The following is a 20,543-nucleotide window of genomic DNA, read 5'->3' as shown; positions in this document are numbered from 1 at the left end:
ATACTCACACAGGGCCTGAAAACGCGGTCTCTCAGTAGGCCCGGCACACAGAGGCACAGCTCTTTACTTGAGCAGCCAGTGTGCTAGGTGAAAATGCCTACCACATCAAGGTCACAGCAGTTTCCTAGAGCCGGGGGCAGTAAGTGTGCCAGCAGGAGGCGACACTCTCAGGGAACGGGGGGGGGGGGGGGGGGGCGGGGGCCGGGGAGGCAGAACGCAGAACCAGTCACCAGAGCCTTGTGGTCTTTTAAGGTTTGTCTTGCAGTCAGAGAACACTGTAGGTATGCAGTAAAGTGGTCCAGACTGAGAAAAAAACCTTTAAAAAGATACAGTAAAAATGGGTACAAACGGTGATAGAAAAAAACATAAGTAGTATAAAAATAATACAGTCTTTAAACAGAGAGTAAGGCAATGCAAAGATAGAAAATACATTATGTCTGGATCCTATATAGTGTTTTGCTGACTTTGAATTTTTTAAATGCTAATGTACAAAGAAGAATAGCTGCTGAGAGGCACTGGATCATGGAAACTGCTAAATTAAACCAACCTATGTATTTTAAGAATGTCTTGGGCCGGGCGGTGGTGGCGCACGCCTTTAATCCCAGCACTCGGGAGGCAGAGGCAGGCGGATCTCTGTGAGTTCGAGGCCAGCCTGGGCTACCAAGTGAGTTCCGGAAAAGGCGCAAAGCTACACAGAGAAACCCTGTCTCAAAAAACCAAAAAAAAAAAAAAGAATGTCTTAACTTCAAGATGGTTGTCAGAAAATATGGTGTGTTGGAGGAGAGGTTATATCTTTGTTTCCACAGGAAACAAAAAGTTATGTTTCTCATCAAAATTAAATAAGATCAGATTTGATTGGTGAAAACCTCCTGAAAGTCTTGGAAGCATAAAAAAAGAAACCAAGAAAGACTACAGGACAGGTGACATATATGCTCATCTCTCTACTATGGGAACAGCTCTGAGACTGGATGAGATAAATCTTGTTGGCTACAAAGTCCTCATGACTTATTCTTACATGCCATCCTTTCATATGGCATGGATAGAGGTTTGGTTACATAGTCCAAACTGACTTACAAAGTTAACAGCTGCCTTTTACCTGCTCTAACATAAAACAAAAGATCATCTTTAACTGACTTGTGCACGCTACACATTCCATACTTGTGTTAATACATATGAATTTGCTATCTTTAAGTTTGTGTGTTTTCAGAACAATAGGATCAGACACCAATAAAGACAAGTTGTCCAGGTGATCCAGCCTTTCAGAATGCCTCTGTTAAGAGTTTCCTAAAAACTGTGCAATCAGAACAGCTTCAGATCTGACAGCTGAGATGGTCCAGCCTCACGCACTACTCGAGCCAGGACTTCAGATAAGCCCTGCACGTTCCCATTGCACAGAGACTGACAAACGTTACAGCGAGTTCTCCTAGCACGTGACCACTATCTCAATTTTCTAAGGGTCCCTACAGATGTTGTCTTCCCCTAAACAGCAAAAAGTAATTTTAAGAACACAACATCCACATTCCAAAGAGGTGGGGTGGGTGGTTTTTGGTCATTTGGTGGATTATGGATATTTATCATCATTTAGGAGGGATGGTTACAAGTTGTTATTGGTCATAGAAAGGGAGGAAACTAAGCAAGGGAGGTTAGATTCAGGGATCTCTTTCTGAAAAGAAAAAAAGATACAGGAATGATAGGATAAAAGTGTAGATTATTAAATTCACTTTAAACTAAAATATAACTATTAATCTCAAATATTTTACATTGCTATGGACTTTTGTATACTGATACAAAGCTAAGGTTATTTTTGTAAGAAAATACTCTATATATGTTTCTATTCTTGTTTAAGAATTGGGATTTTGTGATTTCATCTTCCCAGTCTTCTTGTATCTTACCAAGCTCTTATTTTAGGCCATAACTGCTAGATGACCATGCTGCATATTTTACTGAGAAAATACAAGGCATCAAATGGAACACACTATAAAATTTGGAAATCCACATTTCACTTGCCAGTCAAAATGAAGTACACCTGCTGCTGTCAAATTGCAATCGTTTCACTTACGATCTGATGCCCACCATTCCTGCCTCCTTCAATTATTCCACTCCCAAAGCAAGCAGCTTCCCTCATTCTAGACCTTGCATTCCCCGTTCCAGATTATTTTCCATGTGGCTCTGAACAGTGTAAAGCCTCCCAAAAGTTGTCAACACTCACAGCCTGCACCTGATTCCCTACATTCATTCTCCCATCTACTGATTCTAATTCTGTTGCTACCACCCCAATTCCACAAGGACAAACTCACATCCTAGGTAATCTTGTATTCACAGGCTTTAAATGCTACATATGAATGCTAAGCCCTCATAACCATCCTAGAAGGTAGAAATTATTTCTCCAACATTACAGATAAAAAAAAACCAAGACTAACAGATATGGATGTATGTCAATCAAACTTGAATGCTTGAATGTGGTAGGACTTGGAATGACATTTGTATCTGATTCCAAATGCGAGTGTAAGCCCATTAAGAAAAGTGTATATGAAAAAATTTCTGCTTGTTCTTTACCCAGAAAAACTTAACAACTAATACATTTAAAAAAAAAAAACTAAAACTTGGAGCTGGGCAGTGGTGGTGCACGCCTTTAATCCCAGCACTTGGGAGGCAGAGCCAGGTGGATCTCAGTGAGTTTGAGGCCAGCCTGGTATACAGAGCGAGATCTACAACAGGCACTACACAGAGAAACCTTGTCTCGAAAAACATGGACACAGGGGTTCATGCCTTTAATTCTAGCACTTGAGGAGGTAAAGAGAATTGCTGTGATTAGAGGCCAACTTCATAGACAGTATCTCCAGAAAATAATTACCGTAATTTTTTTTTTTTACAAATAACTTGAGACAAGGAAAAATGTCATTAAAAGAACACACAATTTTATTATTGTTTATAAAATCCACTGAAAACTTGCCCATCGAAAACTCATACATACTTAACAAAAGTGTTAAGTATGTAATACTGAGCCAAGCTTGGTGGTGAAAGCTGTAATCTCAGATATTCAGAAGAGAACTAAAGCAAGAGGACCGGCAAGTACTCAGGCACTAAGGCAAGAGGGCTGCAAGTACTCGGATACTAAGGCAAGAGGTACTATAAGTACTCAGGTACTAAGACAAGAGGACTTCAAGTTCAAGGCCACCTTGAGCTAGGCAGACTTTCCTAGAGTGAAACCTTAACTCAAAAGCAAAAAAGTAAAAGCCGAAGAAAGTTGCAGGTACATCTCAGTGGTAGAAATCTTAATCTAGCAGGTCCAAGGCCCTCGGTTCAATCCTCAGTACCAGAAACAAAACTGTCTACAAAACCAGAATTCTGAAGCTATAAACTTAGACTATTTTAAGTTTTCCTAATATGTGATGGCATCCACAACCTGTAAGTTCATAAACAAAGATTAATATTTTAATTTATAATTATAATCTGAAGCAGGTATTGGCAGGCCTCACAGGTCGTGGGGAAAATTCCAGCCACATTCTATTTTCTACAATGATGTTTGTCTACTGATTCCGTCCTGGCTGACTGCTCTGACACTGAAATGGCGTGGAGCAGCTGCAGCACATCTGCAACATGTGACACAAAAATATCTGCCCTGTGCCAAAAACTCTGCAAGGTCCGACCCGGAGCAACCCACCCTTATACAGATACAAACCCATGAATTACAGATTTCAACAACCTTCTGATTCAGAACCACTATCTAGATCATCAGGTCTCAACCTGTGGGTTGTGACTCCTGGGGGTCAAATGACCCTTTCATAGGGGGTCACCTAAGACCACTGGAAAACACAAATATTTATATTACAATTCAGAACAGTAGCAAAATTAGTTATGAAGCAACAATGAAAATAATTTAATGTTTAGGGTTCATACCATAAAAGGTAACATCATTAGGAAGGTTGAGAACCACTGCTCTAGAAACTGCTCAAATAATAATCTAGAAGACAATCAAGAGTACATTCCAACCAGTAAAAGTCTACCCAGTTACATTTAATGCCATTAATCCAATATTCTGATACAGAGCATTTATTTACAATTTAATAATTTGCACCAAAAACAATTTCTGAGAATCAAAGCTCTGGAATTTCATTTTTGTATCTTTATACTGCTGTTTATATAAGAGGATTGCTCTCAGGGCCTTGCAAATTGGAGAGAATCATGCTACCAGTGAGCTAACCCTAACCCAAATGAAAGTGCTTAATTTCTAAGCAAAACCAAGTAAAGAAAAAAGGGAGAAGTTGGGCAGAAGGGCAAAGAGCAAATGTTCACAGCAGTGTGTGGAGCTGAGCTCCAGCATCTGGGCACCCACTGGCAAGGCGGACAAGAGGTTGAAAACAACTCAATGTCCCCAAGACATCTTATTTCAAAGACTCAAAATTTTAAGATCAATTTTTGTTTCTGAAAGTTACCAAGATGCCTAGCTTACAGGTCAAATTCCAAATATGAAATGAAGCATGGTCTCTGTTAAAATTTCTCTCTTTTAAAATATTTGTTTGTTTGTTTGCTTTTTATGTAAGTGTTATGCCTGCATTTTTGGCTATGCACCAAATGCATGCAGTGGCTGTGAATGACAGAAAAGGGTGTCAGATCCCTGGGAACTGGAGTTACAGATTGTTGTGAACTACCATGTGGGTGTTGGGAACCATACCAGTGCTCTCAACAGCAGAGATATTTCGCTTTAACTGTATCAGAGCCTACACTGAGCAATAGCTGGAAAAAAGAAAACAGTTGGAGAATAACAACTTCTTGTACTTATTATTAAATGCTGAGTATTCAAAGCCTTGTTACATGACCTCTACTCTACTGGAACACAAGTAGAGAAGGCAGCAGTAGAGTAATCCACAGTATCGAGTTATTCCTCTTACCATAGTTCTAGACCATCTTCCAGAAGATAGACATGAGGAGGCTGGGAAACATCTGTACTCAGCTGGATAACTGGGAGCAGGAAAGGGTACAGGTTCTTGCTTTCTGCTCCTAGTCCCTAGGGGAAGTATAAATACAACTTATAATAAGACATTCTAAGATCCCTCCCACCACCAATCAATTACCTGCCTCAGAAAATAATTTATATAAGATAAATAAGACTCTTTTAGGACAGTCCTTATAATAAGTACTAGCAACAAAGTTCTATTTATTATTAAAAAGTTAAAAAGTCGAAATATTATCATCCTATCAAAATGGCAATATGACATATATTTGAATCAAGACTATATGTATCTGTGCCTTTTAAGAAATTCCACATACAGATATAGCCTTCCTTATCTGAAATGCTTAGAAAAAAAGAGATTAAGATTTTGGATTTTGTTGGCGACAGTAGCTCTTGCCTTTAATCCCAGCACTCGGGAAGCAGAGCCAGGCGGATCTCTGTGAGTTCGAGGCCAGAGTCTGGTCTACAGAGTGAGATCCAGGACAGGCACCAAAACTACACAGAGAAACCCTGTCTCGAAAAACAAAACCAAAACCAAAAAACAACAACAACAAAAAAGATTTTGGATTTCATTTTCTAGAATATTTAGAAATATATAATAAAATGCCTTGGGAATGGAACCCAAATCTAAATATAAAATTCATTTATAATTCATATAAAATTCATTTATAATTCATACACATCTTATACATATAGCCCGAAAGTAATTTAATACAGTGCTCTAGTGTATCTATATTGTTTGGTAAGCCAATTGGGAATTCTTTAATTGTGGTATCAAATCAGTGCCGAAGTTTACTGTTTTGGAGTATTTTGAATTTTAGATTAGGAATGCTCAACACATGTAAGAAATATTTGTTTTCCTCATGCTATGACTATAGAAAAAGTAGTAACATTGCTATTTTAAACTATATAAACTATATAAACACTTTCAGCTTAATAACGAATATGAAATGAACCCAGCCTAAATTGTTCATTGCGATCACGGTACATCCATATTTATAATACTAAGCAGGTAAGAAAAAACATGTGGCAAAAAATGCAGAGAAATTTCAAAATTACAAATTGGACTTAAAGAGACAGAAATTTATATAACAATTCCTCAGCAAAGGTACCTATGATTCTGTATATTTAGGAGATACATAAAAATATCTCCAAGAGAAAACTGACAGAACTGTCAGAACCATTAGACATGAGAAAAAGAAAAGGATACTGAGGAAAAGGGCAAAGAGATTTTTTTGTATGTTTTCTGAATGCATCTATTGTCTTTCACGGAGAATTTTTATTATATGGGTAAAACATCTAGAACACAAAGATGGAAGAAAAAAGAGTTTAATCTAAAATTCTAGTTTGCCTGCTGCTCTCCTAAGACAAGAGTGATTATCTCACAGTGGAAATACTTTAAAGCAAACAAAAAGAACTTTTGAGGGAGAAAAAAAATCAATCTCTAAGCCATAAAAAACCCAGAGAGGAAATATCAAATACCATACTTGGGAAATCTTTTAAATGTCAATACAACCTATAGGAAATTCAAATGCCACAAACCACATACACATCCATTCTTCCCCTGCCCCCTCTTCACTCCTGGTCCCGTCTGGTCTTGATTTTGTTTCAGGAGACTGAGCCTTATTATATAGCCCAGCTGGCCTGATAGTTACTATGTTTCTATGAAAGTTCATAAGCAAAACTTGTGGGTTATTAAGTAAGCTACTGGAAGTGATAAAGAGGGGAGAATCATATTCTAAAATTATTATAAATAATGTATCTTTGCAATTTCCTATGAAACTTTTTTATTTCCAATTTAAGAAGACAGAAAGGTATGGTGATATGTGTCTATAATACTAGCACTTGAGAGGCAGAAGCAGGAGGATCAGGAGTACAAGGTCATCCTAGGTGAGTTCAAGGTCATCCTAGACTACATGAAACCCTGTATGGAGGAGGAGAGAGAAAAGGAGAAGACAATGAATATGAATGGAGCACCCGACTGATAATCAGCCAATTGAGCACACTATGTAGAAATCTATTTCCTCCAAATCCATTTCTGAAGTTCAGATACTCAAATGGCTACAGGATATAATGGTCTAGAAGGCATCCTGACCACCAGTGTCAAAGCAACCCATTGTATTAAAAAGAAAAAGTTAGTTTTCATACATTTTCTTTCTCAAATGACACCTATAATAAAATACATCACAACCCCTTCTGGTTCCTCCTTGTGCTCATTCTGCATCTGCACAAGCCACAATTTCCATCTCTCTAATGTTTTCCAAATTGTTTCTCTTCATGCTATTGACTTAATTCCAGCCCTGATCATCATTTTCATTGTTAATAGATTTTCTTAACCTTGACCTGGTATTACTTCAATTCTAAACCAGTATTCCCAGTACTGCTCTGGGTTTTGTTTTTTGTTTGTTTGTTTTTTAAAAAAAATGATCCTCTCAACATTGTGCTTTTAGCCTTCTTGATCAATCCCCATACACAAGTTCTAAAGTTCATTGTCCAAACTACATTAATTATGGAACATTAGAAATTACTATGTTGAGGGGGCTGGAAAGATGGCTCAGTGGTTAAGAGCACTGACTACTCTTCCAGAGGTCCTGAGTTCAATTCCCAGCAACTCACAACCATCTGTAATGAGATCTGGTGCCCTCTTCTGGCCTGCAGTCACATATGCTGTATACATAATAAATAAATAAATAAATACATACATACATACATACATACATACATACATAAATCTTTTAAAAAAAAAGAAATTACTATGTTGAGCCGGGCGGTGATGGCGCATGCCTTTGATCCCAGGACTCGGGAGGCAGAGACAAGCGGATCTATATGAGTTTGAGGCTAGCCTAGGCTACAGAGTGAGTTCCAGGAAAGGTGCAAAGGTACACAGAGAAACTCTGTCTCAACAAACCAAAAAAAAAAAAAAAAAAAAAAATTACTATGTTGACATCTGCATAAAGCTGACTGATTCATACACTGGACAAACATGTTTAATACTTTTAAAAGATCTATAACCACAAACACAAAGAGAATATTAGAAGAGATAAAAGTGATCCAGTCTGAAAGTAAGAAGTTAAGCAGTAACTGACTTAGCAACACTAGAAACCAAAGCTCAACTTACACAGAAAAGGGGCCAACAAGATGGCTCACTGGGTAAAGATGTTTGCCACCAGGCCTAAAAACCAAGCTGCTCCAAGGATCCACATGGTACAGGAAAACTGATTCCTCTCGTCTCTACATGCATGTTGTAACACACACACACACACACACACACACACACACACACACACACACACACTTGCACTTTTAAATAAAACAAACTATGCAAATAGGCAGAATGCAGCCTGATCTACACAGCTAACCCAATCCCCTACTCCCTCGCATGACTTAGTAATTGGTGGTTCCAGGCGTTTTCAGAAGCATGTACAAGTTTAGGGTCTAAAAAGTGAAGGAAAGTATGCTAATAAGATAATTTCTGGAAGTTTAAAAATAGAATTAACAAAAACTTGTTTTGTTTGAAAAAATTACATAATGAAATCTAATATTATATATGCTCATAAAAGCACTTAAGGTAAAACAAGAAATAGAAGGAAGAAAGGAAGAAAAGTAGGTGGGTGATGCAAAGAACTCATCCACACACATAAGCAGACAAACAACTGTTCTCTAAGCAAGCACCAACTGGCTACTTATTTTCTGGTGAAAACGAACAGATGCTCCCAGGACAGGAAACCAGTAGGTAGTCAAAAGTAGGTGTTTAATTTACAAGAGTAATATATTAACCCAAAACAGTAGGAAACTGAAGGGCCCTTCAATAGGAATGGCATCATAATGGAAGTTATTCCTTTTAAAACTAGGTAAATCATCAGGAGAAAGTTACAAGCCAGCAAGTTCCCTAAACACACTCTCCACTCAGCTGTGCAGTGCCCACTCCTCTACATGCAGAAACAACACGAAGACTCCTTTAAGTTGGAAGTGCTTACAGATGGACTGCGCTTTGTGTATACTCAATGTTTATAACACAATGTAAATACTTAAGAAAACAGCCAAGAGTTGATAGACACAAAGAAGGCAGCTATCAGGAAATAAAACAAGAAAACAACTAGAAAACAGTATCTTGAAGGAAACAAATCAGAGTTAAGAGCCTGGAAAAAACTTATCATATAAAATCAATAACAACAAAACTCTATAAAGTCACAAAACAAAGACAAACTGAAATAACAAAAGGATTATTCACTAATATTTAAAAAAAGAACCCAGAGAATGGAGAGATGGCTCAGCAGTTCAGAGCACTGGCTGCTCTTCTAGAGGACCTGTTTTAATCCCCAGTACCCACATGGTAGTTTCCAACTGCTGGAACTCAGTTACAGGGGACACCAGGCATGTCTGTGGTACACAGATCCATGCAGACAAAACACCCACACACATAAAATACATCATTAAAGTTCAAGGGGGGGAAGTACCTCAGATATAAACATTTGAGACAGCAAGAAAGCTCAATTACAGATTTGAAAATAAAGTTGAGAAAATCTCTTAAAAGTGGGATAAAAGCACAAAGACAAAAACCAGACAGACAGAGAAAGAAAAGGTAAGAAATTCAGAGACTGAGTTTCGAGTATCCATCCCCTCAACAGCAAAGAGAAACAAATAAGGGGAAAGGCGATCAACAAGACAGTTATTTCAAACCCCAAATGACCTTCCGATATGAACCGTCTAACAACTGCCTGGATCACTAGGAAGAACAGTGTTGCACAATGCTACTGCCCCGCAAAGGGGGGGAACAGACGGTAGCAGCAGCTGTTTATAGAGCATTCTTCTGTAGCTAGTTAAAATAGAGCCAGCTAAAACACCTATTCATAAGCACAAAGTAAAGAGTCGAGACTTAAAACACAGCACAACAGTCCATATTTCTTCAAAACAATAGAAATACATGATGTGTCCTAAGGGAGGGTTGGATATCAAAATACAGGTGTGATTATGTAGAAAACTATGTGGAGTATAAAAATTCTAAAATGATCACCTCAGACTCTTTGTTCTGCTGTGGACGTCTGTATTCAATGCTCTGATTGTCAATAAATAAAACCTGATTGCAGTCAGCAGAATAGGGGAGAAGGAGAGGAGAATGTGGAAGCAGAAGCGAAGCAAAGAACTGCAGCTGGCATGACAGCAGCATTGAAATCGTAACACAGCACGTGCAAGATAGATATAGAAATGGATTAATAGCTATAAGAAAGTAGCAAACTCACGATACAGTTGTAGCATTAAGTGTCTGTGTTCTTGGTGGGTGAGGGTGGGACTGGGGGGACAGATTGTCCTGACTGTGGCAGGAAAACTCAGCAACATGTTCGAACATTCCTGTTACAAACAATACTCTAGATAATACTCTAAAGAGACTATAAATGTAGCTAAATTCCCAACATAAGAGAATTTAAGAGTAGGAGATAAAGCTGGCGGTGGTGGCACACACCTTTATTCCCAGCACTCCGGAGGCAGAGACAGGTGGATCTCTGTAAGTTCAAGGCCAGCCTGGGCTACAGAGTGAGTTCTAGGAAAGACTCAAAAGCTACACAGAGAAACCCTGTCTCAAAAAAAAAAAAAAAAAAAAAACAAAAAAAGGGGTGGGTGGGAGGAGATAATCCAGGCAGGCCTGCTTTACATGAACCATTTTAAGAGTTATCTCCTCCTGTGCTGGGCGGTGGTGGTGCACGCCTTTAATCCCAGCACTCTGGAGGCAGAGGCAGGCGGATCTCTGTGAGTTCGAGGCCAGCCTGGTCTCCAAAGCAAGTTCCAGGAAAGGCACAAAAAAGATTAAAGCTTCATTTCCTATAAGGACATCAAGAAGGTTAAAATGCTTAAATCAAATAAAACGCAGAGGCTACTTACTGAAGGCACATATCATTATGTCACTGGTAACTTTCTTTTTTCTACCTTATCTCCCCAGCTACCTTATCTGTCCTTTGTCTTAGTTATTTTCCTGCTACTGTAATGAAATATTTTGACAAAAACAACTCAAAGGAAAAGTGTTTTCTGGGCTCATAGTTCAAGGGTACAATCTTCCTAGCTCTTAGTAACATGCATATATATAGTTTATTCATGAAATTTAAAGGGGCAAAAATACAGTTAAAAAGTTTCTATCACTAATCATCTATAAAACTTGAGAATATGTAACGACAAAACTCATCTATAAGCATTTATAGAAAGCATATGCTCAACCCAAACATCAAGGCATCTTAGGATTTTTTAAACTACTATTAGCAACTTTTAGATTGAGAATTGCTGTAATTCTTAATGTAGAAGGATATCTGAATGGAAAATGTCTCAAATTTACTTTTAATAATTCAAATGGGGGCTGGAGAGATGGCTCAGCGGTTAAGAGCATCTGGCTGCTCTTCCAGAGGTACTGAGTTCAATTCCCAGCAACCACATGGTGGCTCACAACCATCTGTAATGAGAACTGGCGCCCTCTTCTGGTCTGCAGGCATACATATAATAAATAAATAAATTAAATCTTTAAAAAAAAATTCAAATGAGAACCACATCTCTCTCCATGAACTTTCAGGTTCCTCTCTACCTGCTACACATCACAACACTTTAAAAGTCAGAAACATCTAAAGTCAAAATCATTCCTTTCCTCAAATGCAGTTAACCTGATTTCCTGAATTCTTGGGTTATGAAATGGGAAGTATTTACTTTAAACCCAGGGAAAAAAGTAAAAGGTCAGAGCAAGTTCATGCTGATACGTTCTGAACACCAGAAAAACGGTATGTGGGTGCACAAGTCACGGGTCTAACATCACTGGGAAATATTAACAGAAGAAATGTCTTCTTAAAGTAGAAAATGCTTTTGAAATATCCTCAAAAATATGCTAAATAAGTAGTTATTTTTGAAAGTATATAGATTACACATTTTAAAAGCCTAAATCTAATGTGAAGATTTTCCTGAGCAGTAACATAAATCACACGAAAACAGTGAGAAAGTTACAAACAAACAAACAACAAAGAGAACAACTAAGAAACAGAAGAGCTAACGCACCTGAACAAGATGGATGAGTGTGGTCAGAATAGCGCATCGCAGCATGTTGTGCTCTTCACTCTGCTTCCAAAGCAGAGGCAAATACTGTACCAAGCAGCCGACATACGGTCGTATCTACCAGAAGACAGAAAAAGGGAAACAACAGGACCGTTTAGTAAGAAAGGCGATAACTGTGAGACACCTGACAAACACGATGAAGTGTTAGGCAATAAATTACTTAATTTACTGAATTAAAGATAAATCAGACATTACATAGAAACACAGGGTTCTTTGGAAAACATTTTAAAATAATTTTACGTAAGCATCAAAGATACTGACTGAATAAAAAATTCATGATATGAAACATTATATTTAGAGGTTAATAAAAATAGTGTTACATCCTGACTTTTAATAAAACACATCTAAACTACATTGTATTTTAATGAGTCAGCATTTATCCAATGAGTCTACAGTTTTCTGATGCCATCTCTCTGAGAACAAGGCACTAGAAAGGATGAATACAAGCCTCACAAAGAAAACTGGCAAGGGTAATAATGAGAGGGTAGTACACAAGAGGTCTGGTAGAACCCTTCCAAAAGGTGAAACTGGGCCAGGGAAAAGGCTCGGTTAGAAGAGGGTTTGCTGTGAAAGGATAAGGATTTGAATCCAATCCACAGGACCCACAGAAAAGAGCTGGGCGCATGTTTGTGATTCCAACTTTGAAAAGATGGTGGTGATGAGATCCTTGGGGTCTTGCTGGCTGGCCACACTAGCCTAACTGGCAAGCCTGGACAACTCAGAGACCCTATCTTAAGAAAAACGTAGATGGCTCCCGAGGAACAAAAACTGAAAGTTGTCCTCTGGCCTTCACTCACACACCTATGCACTTGCACACACACAAACACATAAATACACAGACACAATAAAATTGTTATGCCTAGTAAGTATGGATTAAGTTAGTCTGTTTTTTAAAATATACCCTGAAATACAGATTAAAGCACAGCCTCAAAGGGCATTTGTTTGTTCATTATTGGCACAGGGTTAGGAGGGACTCAGTAGTACAGATGTGGACATCACAGGTCAACTCTGTGGGGTCAGTTCTCTCTTTCCACCTTTATGTGGGCTCCAGGGATCAAGCTCAGTTCATCATGACGGCTTGCACAGGAAGTTCCTCTACCCACTTAGCTACCTCACTGGTCCAGTAGTGAATTTACTGAACACCTGGATGGATGGATGGATGGATGGATGGATGGATGGATGGATGGATGGATGGATGGATGGATGGATGGATGGGAGGGCATATAGACAGACGGACAGATGGGCAGATACACACACAGAGACATGAAAACCAGCCCCAAGTTTAGGATAATAATTGAAATTCTATAGGCAGAGCATCCTTGGTGATGAAATAAAATATTAGACCACCAGACCTTCAACATTATCAAGTTCTACCTCATGTGTTTAAATACAATACTGCTCCCACAAATGTTTTTTTAATTCTGCTGATACAATACCAAACTCCCAAAGAGTAGCAAAGCTACAGAACTATTAACCCTTCCTGTTGGTAACAGTGGTAATAAGAGTTAGATGTTTGCCCCAAAATACTTAAGTGCAGTAAACTGAATATTAAAAAGACTCACATCTTGCCTTATTTTCTCATATTTACTCATTTATCCTTATGTTCAAAACTTGAATTATAGCATTATAGTAAACAATCAACATAGAAATGGGTTAATTGAAGAAATAAGAACAGTTAGCAAGAAGCCTGCCATGGTCATATAGTTTGTAAATAATATAAGCATCTGTGTGTTTATTTTGTAAGTGGGCTGTCGGACTGCTGGGGCTCAGCAGGACCCGGAGAGAAAACTACAACTACAACATGGAATAAAACATTGGTAGATAATGAAGTCAGGTGAATGTTGACCTGTCTTTGCAAACTTTTTAAAATCTTCAGATTTTTCAGTGAAATCAGATTAAGGAAAAAACTCTATACATGATTCTAAAAAGGATTATAACATGAATTTTGAAGTAGGCCAATTATAATCACTTTTTTGAAACAAATCCAAGAAGGTATTAGAGTCATCACATAAATAAAGTCAAAAGCACAGTAAGGTACCACCTCATACTTGTCAGCAAGAGTATTTTTAAAACAGTAAGTAGTGAGCATGTGGAGGAGAAACCTTTGCACATTCTTGTCAGGTACAAAATGGTACTTTCATTAATGAAAAACAGTATGAAGTTTCCTCAAACATTCAGAACTGCAACCATCAAATGTTTCGGCCATCTCATGTCAAGGCACTTCTCAAAAAGAACTGAGATAAAGATCACCAAGAGATTATTAGCACATTGGCAATTGAGTTTCTTTTAAAAAGGATACACACACACACACACACACACACACACACACAGAGAGAGAGAAACAGCATGTATAGATAGTACAGTATCCATAAATCCTTGTCCCAACCAACCTTGAACAGAAACTATCCATTGTGTGTTTGTTGTAGAATATTATTTTAAGGTGTGTTACTTTTTTTTATGTTGCATTTGTTTAACTCTGTGAAGCTGTGTTACTGTGCCTGTGTAAAACACCTGATGGTCTAATAAAGAACTGGCCATTAGCAAGGCAGGAGAAGGGATAGGCAAGGCTAGCAGGAAGAGAGAATAAACAGAAGGAGAAATCTGGGAGAAGAAATCTAAGATCTAGCAGCCAGAGGAGGAGGACATCAGGGGCCAGCCACCCAGCTACACAACCAGCCATGGAGTAAGAGTAAGATTTACAGAAGTAAGAGAATTGGAAAAGCCCAGAGGAAAAAGGTAGACAGGATAATTTAAAGTTAAGGAAAGCTGGCTAGCAACAAGCCAAACTAAGGCCAGGCATTTATAATTAAGAATAAGCCTCCGTGTGTTATTTATTTGGGAGCTGGGTGTTGGGCCCCACCAAAAAAGAGCTACAAAACAACCAACAACATGTGTATGTGTGTGTGTGTGTGTGTGTTGGGGAGGGGGGTACACTCTAGTTATTGTATCACAAACAGTGCAGTATGGCAACTGTTTACAACATGCTATGTGTTACAAGTAATCTCAATATGACCTAAAATACATGAAGGAATGTGAAGCCATTTTATGTAAGTAACTAGCATCCACAAGCTTTGGTTTCCTAAAGGATACACAGGAATGATTAATCATACTACTCAGCCTTTAAACACTGATTCTACTTCTAAGAAGAACCTAAAATAGTCAAATTCATTGAGTGACAGAGGAGAATAGTGATTGCCAGAGGCTGAGAAAGGAAAAGGGGCATCTATTAATTAATCAACTCGTATGAAGTTTAAGTTCGAGATTGTTCATTTGATATATAACATCATGTGAATAGTCAATAATATACACTTTAAGATGTATTGAAGGATCCACCTCACGTTAAGTGTTCTTCTGGGAGTCTGGGAGGTGGGGTGGAGCTGAGTCTGAACGCTAGTCTCAAATTAAAGGAGATCTTCACTATACAGTGCTAGCATATTCTGAAATAGTAACATAAAATATGCAACAGTGTAACAAATGTTTTAACAAGGGCCCTGTCTTCAGGAGGTTTAAAAACTGTTACGTGGGGGCCCACAGAGACCCCAGCTTGCAGCTTGTTTTCATCTTGACTCAAGGTCAGAGAGTCCAAGCTTGTTTTCCCCTGCAAGGCTGCGTAATAGAATGTTTTGGCGAAAGACGTGGTTACCAGGTATCTTATACCTCAAGGCCTATTTAAGGATGCTTTGCCATAAGGCATGGTCACCAGATGTCTTGAATACTAAGGAAGTGTTTACACTTGACTGTACTTTGTACCTTGAACCTTTTTGCTCCCCTTGCTTTGGGTATATAAAGGCTGTAGATAATAAAACTGAGGTGTCTGCGCTATTAACCCAGAATCTTCCTGAAGCTATCCCATGTCTCTTTTTCTTCATCTATGTCTATACTTTATAGCTATCATTTCCCAATTCCACAGCTCCCCTCGCTTCAGAACAGGTCGAGCTGGGACTCAATACTGTTACAAATCCTAAATGATATTTTATCTTTTAGATAAAGTTTTCAACAATATATTTCACAGAAGCCCTTTATTTTTTTTTTCTTCAGATATGTGGAAGCTCAAAGACTGTTTGTCATAAAACTTGATTGCATGTTTATTTCAACTATAGATTTGTAGGGCATCAGGAATAAAATAATTTAATCATGCTTTTTTTTTTTTCATGGGTTTGGAGAGATGCCTTAGCAGTTAAGAGCTGTTCTTCCAGAGGACCTGGTTTGATTCCCAGGGCTCACATGATGGCTCACAACCATCTTTAACTCCAGTTCCAGGGGATCCAACACCTTTTTCTGGTTTCCTCAAGTATAAGGCATGTACAAGGTGCACAGACATACATTCAAAACATCCATACAAATAAAAATAAAATTACTAATATTCAAGTAACTGTGCCCTATGATACAAAGATAATGACTTCACTAAAACATAAAATCAGACAAAATCAAATTCAGCCAGTGAAAGGTAGTTTGAAGAGTATGTATGACAAGGATATAAATAATGAGCTGTTCAATGGTTACCAAAAGCTAAAGAATCAAAGAACTCCCTTTTTCTTTAACCGTTTCCTACCTTGGAAAAATAAGAATGTATAGTGGATACCTCAAGCTATCTGTTACGTTCCCACCTGAACTGCCTAAGCTTTTGTCCTAGAAGACAAGCATAAGTAGAAATGCAATGGCACTTTCAGGAGACACGTGTAAAATAATTCATTTGTACAAGAAGAAAAAAAACTTTCAAGAAATTTTCATTAGCCAGATTTTGACAAGTAAATATACAAATCATGCTTTTATAATCAACTTTTTAGTAAAAATTTACTACAAATGTATAATACTCTAAAGCATATCTGTAAGAATTTTATATCATGAAATCCTGTAAATGGTTGAAGTCAAAATTCTAATTCCCATTTTGTATGTGGCATAAGTTTAAAGATCTTACTCAAGCTAACTAGCAAAGTCAGAGACTTAACAGTTTTTTGGTGGGTTTTTTTTGTTTTTTTTTTTTGTTTGTTTGTTTTTTTTGAGAAACAGGGTTTCTCTGTATAGCTTTGCGCCTTTCCTGGAACTCACTTTGTAGACCAGGCTGGCCTCGAACTCACAGAGATTCGCCTGGCTCTGCCTCCTGAGTGCTGAGATTAAAGGCGTATGCCACCACCGCCCGGCTGAGACTTAACAGTTTTAAAAACACCTTCAGTTACTCATCTAAATAAGCAAACTCAATGTTCAAAACCCATCACCAAAAAAACAAACAAAAAAACCCCATCACCAAATGAAATAATGTAATTCTTATTAACAAAAACCCAAAATGCTAAAAAAATAATACATTAAGATACCAGAGCCAAGATCAGTTCAAAATAATTAACAGTGACTCAAACTTGCCATTGCAATTAAACAATGTTTCATTTGAATACTAGCACTACCATCAAAATTTATGAACTTTTATCTGAGCACCATGGCACATACCTGTTATCCCAACAATTAGGAGAAGGCAGGAAGATCAGATATTCAAAGTTATTCTTGGCTACACTGCAAGTCTAAGGCCAGACTGGGCTACAAGAGTCTCTGCCTCAAAAATCCACAACAAAATATGAACTTTTGACCAGTTACTCATTTTAATTCTCACCAAAGAAGTCTGTAAGCATTAAATGAGAAATACATGCAGAACACTTGGCATAGAAGATTGTATACATCACCACTCAGTCATTAGTAGCTATTCTCATCAACAGCTCTAGAATTACTGCAAGGTGTCTGAATTCACCAATAAGTAGATACAAGAGTAGACTCAATCTGTGAACTCCAAAACCAGCTATCTTTCCTAGAAATATTTCTCTGCTTCCAAAAATATATAAAATAGTGAACTAAGATATAAAAAAGCCAGAGGTATAAACAAATTATACCATTGTTTCTTGGATGAGATTTTTTTCATGGAGATCAGGGTGGAATCAGGTGGAGGAGGGAGGGGCAGAGAGTACAGGGAGAGATGACTGGAACAGGGGTGGGGGAGTTGGATTTAGGGGCAATGTGGAAACTTAGTGCAATGAGACCTCCTGGAACTTTTAAGGGTGACCCTAGTGAGGACTCCTAGTAACAGAGGATACTGAGCCTGAACTGGCCTTCTTTCTAACTACGCAATACTCCCAGTGGTGGGACTGGTACACTAACCCAGCCACAAAACCCCTGACTCACACCTGTCCTGCCTACAAGATGCACTAGGAGAATACTGGCTAAAAGCTGTGGAAATGGCCAACCAATGACTGATTTAACTTGACACCCAAGCCACGAGAGGGAACCCATGCATGCCTGACATTACCTGGATGCCAGGAACCAGAAGCAGAATAGCTCACAGACCTAGAGGAGATCTGAACACAAAAAGTCAATGAAATGATTCCTAATGATATTCTGCTATATTCATAGATTGTTGCCTAGCCCGATCATGAGAGAGGCTTTCTCCAGCAGCTGATGGAAGCAGATGTAGAGACCCACAGTCAAATAGTAGGTGGAGGTAGGGGAACCCCATGGAAGATGGGAGGCACGGCTCACAGAATCAACTAATCAGGGCTCATAGGAACTCAGAGACTGAAGCAGCAATCACAGAGCCTGCACTAGATCCTCTGCATATATGCCATGGTTGTTAGCTTGGTGCTCTTGTGTGACTCCTAACAGTGGAAGTGGCAGATGTCTCTCTTTTGTCTGCTCTTGGGACCCTTTTCCTCCTCCTGGGTGGCCTGTCCCAGCCCTGATAAGAGGGTTTGTGCCTAGTCTCACTGTATTACTGTAACATATTATGTCGTGTTCGGTTGATATCTCTTGGGAGCGTGCTCTTTTCTGAAGGGAAACAGAGGAGGAGTGGATTGGGGAAGGGGAGGTGAGGGTGGGAAGAAGAGGAGTGGAGGCTGCAGTCAGGATGTGTTATATGAGTAAATAAATAAAAAGATGAAGAAAAAAAGCCTTACATATCTTTTTATACTAAACCATGGACATGATGTGAGCAAAAATACCAAATACATATATATTTATATATTTGGTATTTTATTTTTATATTATACTATATATAGTATTTTATTTTTGTACTATATTTTTGTATATTTATTTTGTATTATATTTTCATGTAATTTTTTTTTTAATTTTTAAGTAAAAAAAAAATTTTAAGTAAAAGGGCCAGGAAGATGGCTCAGTGGGTAAATAAAGGCACTTGCTGAGCAAGCCAGACCTGATCTGCTTGGATCACCAGAATACATGTAAAAAGCTGGCTGTCTTGTGAGCATTCGCAATCTAAGAAGTTTAGCAAAATGTGAGGCTGAAACAAGACCATCAGCCAGGAGCTCACAAAGGCCGAGCAGTGGCACAAACAGTAACCCTGCCTGTACACAGGTGAGAGAAGAGAACCTACTCCCCAGAGCTGGCCTCTCACTTCCATGGCACACATGTGCACGCACGCACACACGCACGCGCACGCACGCACACAAAATAAACCCTTAAAAAAAATCTGTGGACATACTGGGTTATAAGCACTAGCCAACACAACTGGCTTTTCTTAGTCACTTTTAATAAATTCAAATATAATGTCAATTCCAAAAAACACATAAATGAAGTAACCTATATGTTATAAGCATTTTAAGAATATCTTTTCCACAACATAGATAAAGCAAAGATATTAAATTCTATACATATTCTCATGTGACACTTGTTTTTGTGTTTCACAAAATTACCTGTACATTGACTCTTTCAATCACACAGGAAAGGACGTGCAAAACATGCATCTTTGTATCACACTCTGTAACTTGCTGCAGTAGCTGAAAAAGCAGTGTGAACATGGTCTCCAAATACTGCAGAGAGAAGAAAGAACGGGTTCTGACATATAAACATAAATATGTCAAAGCAGTAAGATACAAAAATATAAAACCTTAGTAATACTTAACACAAGCTGCCAGTATATAAGATTTTTTTCTTTATTACCGCTAAAGGTGTATACATCAGAATCTTAATTATCCACAAACTGTAATGTTTAAAAGACTAAACTGCTTTGGTCAACTAAGCGATCATCTGTGCCCTGTAACTACATTTCTATGAAAAGCTGTTGCAGATAACAATATAAAAAGGCTATGAATTAAAGCAAAAAGAACATGAACTGTTATATTCAACAGGCCAATGAACTGATTTGGCCCTTATCAGATGCTGCATAGAGATATAAAATTTTGTAAATACATGCCCATTATCTAAGAATCTAAGACACCAAGTAGCTCAAGCTCTCCTGACTTCCACAGACAAGCCATAAACATGGTCAGTCTCATACACACACACACACACACACACACACACACACACACACACACACACACACACCAAATAAAGGTATGTTTTTTCAATATTAAAAATACATATAAATTCAGTTATAAAATATATGTACTCCAAAGACATAAGTAGAAATTGTTATAAAACCCTGAAACTAATATTCTTACCGGTAAAAATTGATCTGTTCTAAATTCAAAATCATCAACAGGTAAAAAGCTGTTAAGGAATACTGAAA

General features: G+C 38.1%; 1 protein-coding gene across 4 annotated transcripts in view; it reads right to left on the bottom strand.

Annotated features, from left to right (window-relative positions):
* The window catches only part of Ipo11 (importin 11), a 178,197-nt gene that overhangs the window by 92,591 nt on the left and 65,063 nt on the right, over nt 1-20,543 (bottom strand). For all 4 annotated transcript variants that reach the window (XM_028884121.1, XM_028884135.1, XM_028884145.2 and 1 more), the window contains exons 18-21: nt 20,476-20,516; nt 19,726-19,842; nt 11,981-12,094; nt 4,893-5,008 (exon numbers count right to left, since the gene is read on the bottom strand). In XM_028884121.1, the coding sequence (XP_028739954.1) occupies nt 4,893-5,008; nt 11,981-12,094; nt 19,726-19,842; nt 20,476-20,516 (388 nt within the window). The remainder of the gene's footprint in view (nt 1-4,892; nt 5,009-11,980; nt 12,095-19,725; nt 19,843-20,475; nt 20,517-20,543) is intronic.

Source organism: Peromyscus leucopus, chromosome 11 (assembly GCF_004664715.2).
Source record: "Peromyscus leucopus breed LL Stock chromosome 11, UCI_PerLeu_2.1, whole genome shotgun sequence".
NCBI lineage: Eukaryota > Metazoa > Chordata > Mammalia > Rodentia > Cricetidae > Peromyscus > Peromyscus leucopus.
The sequence above is the reverse complement of the archived record's forward strand: the minus strand, read 5'-3'. Positions and strand labels throughout refer to the sequence as shown.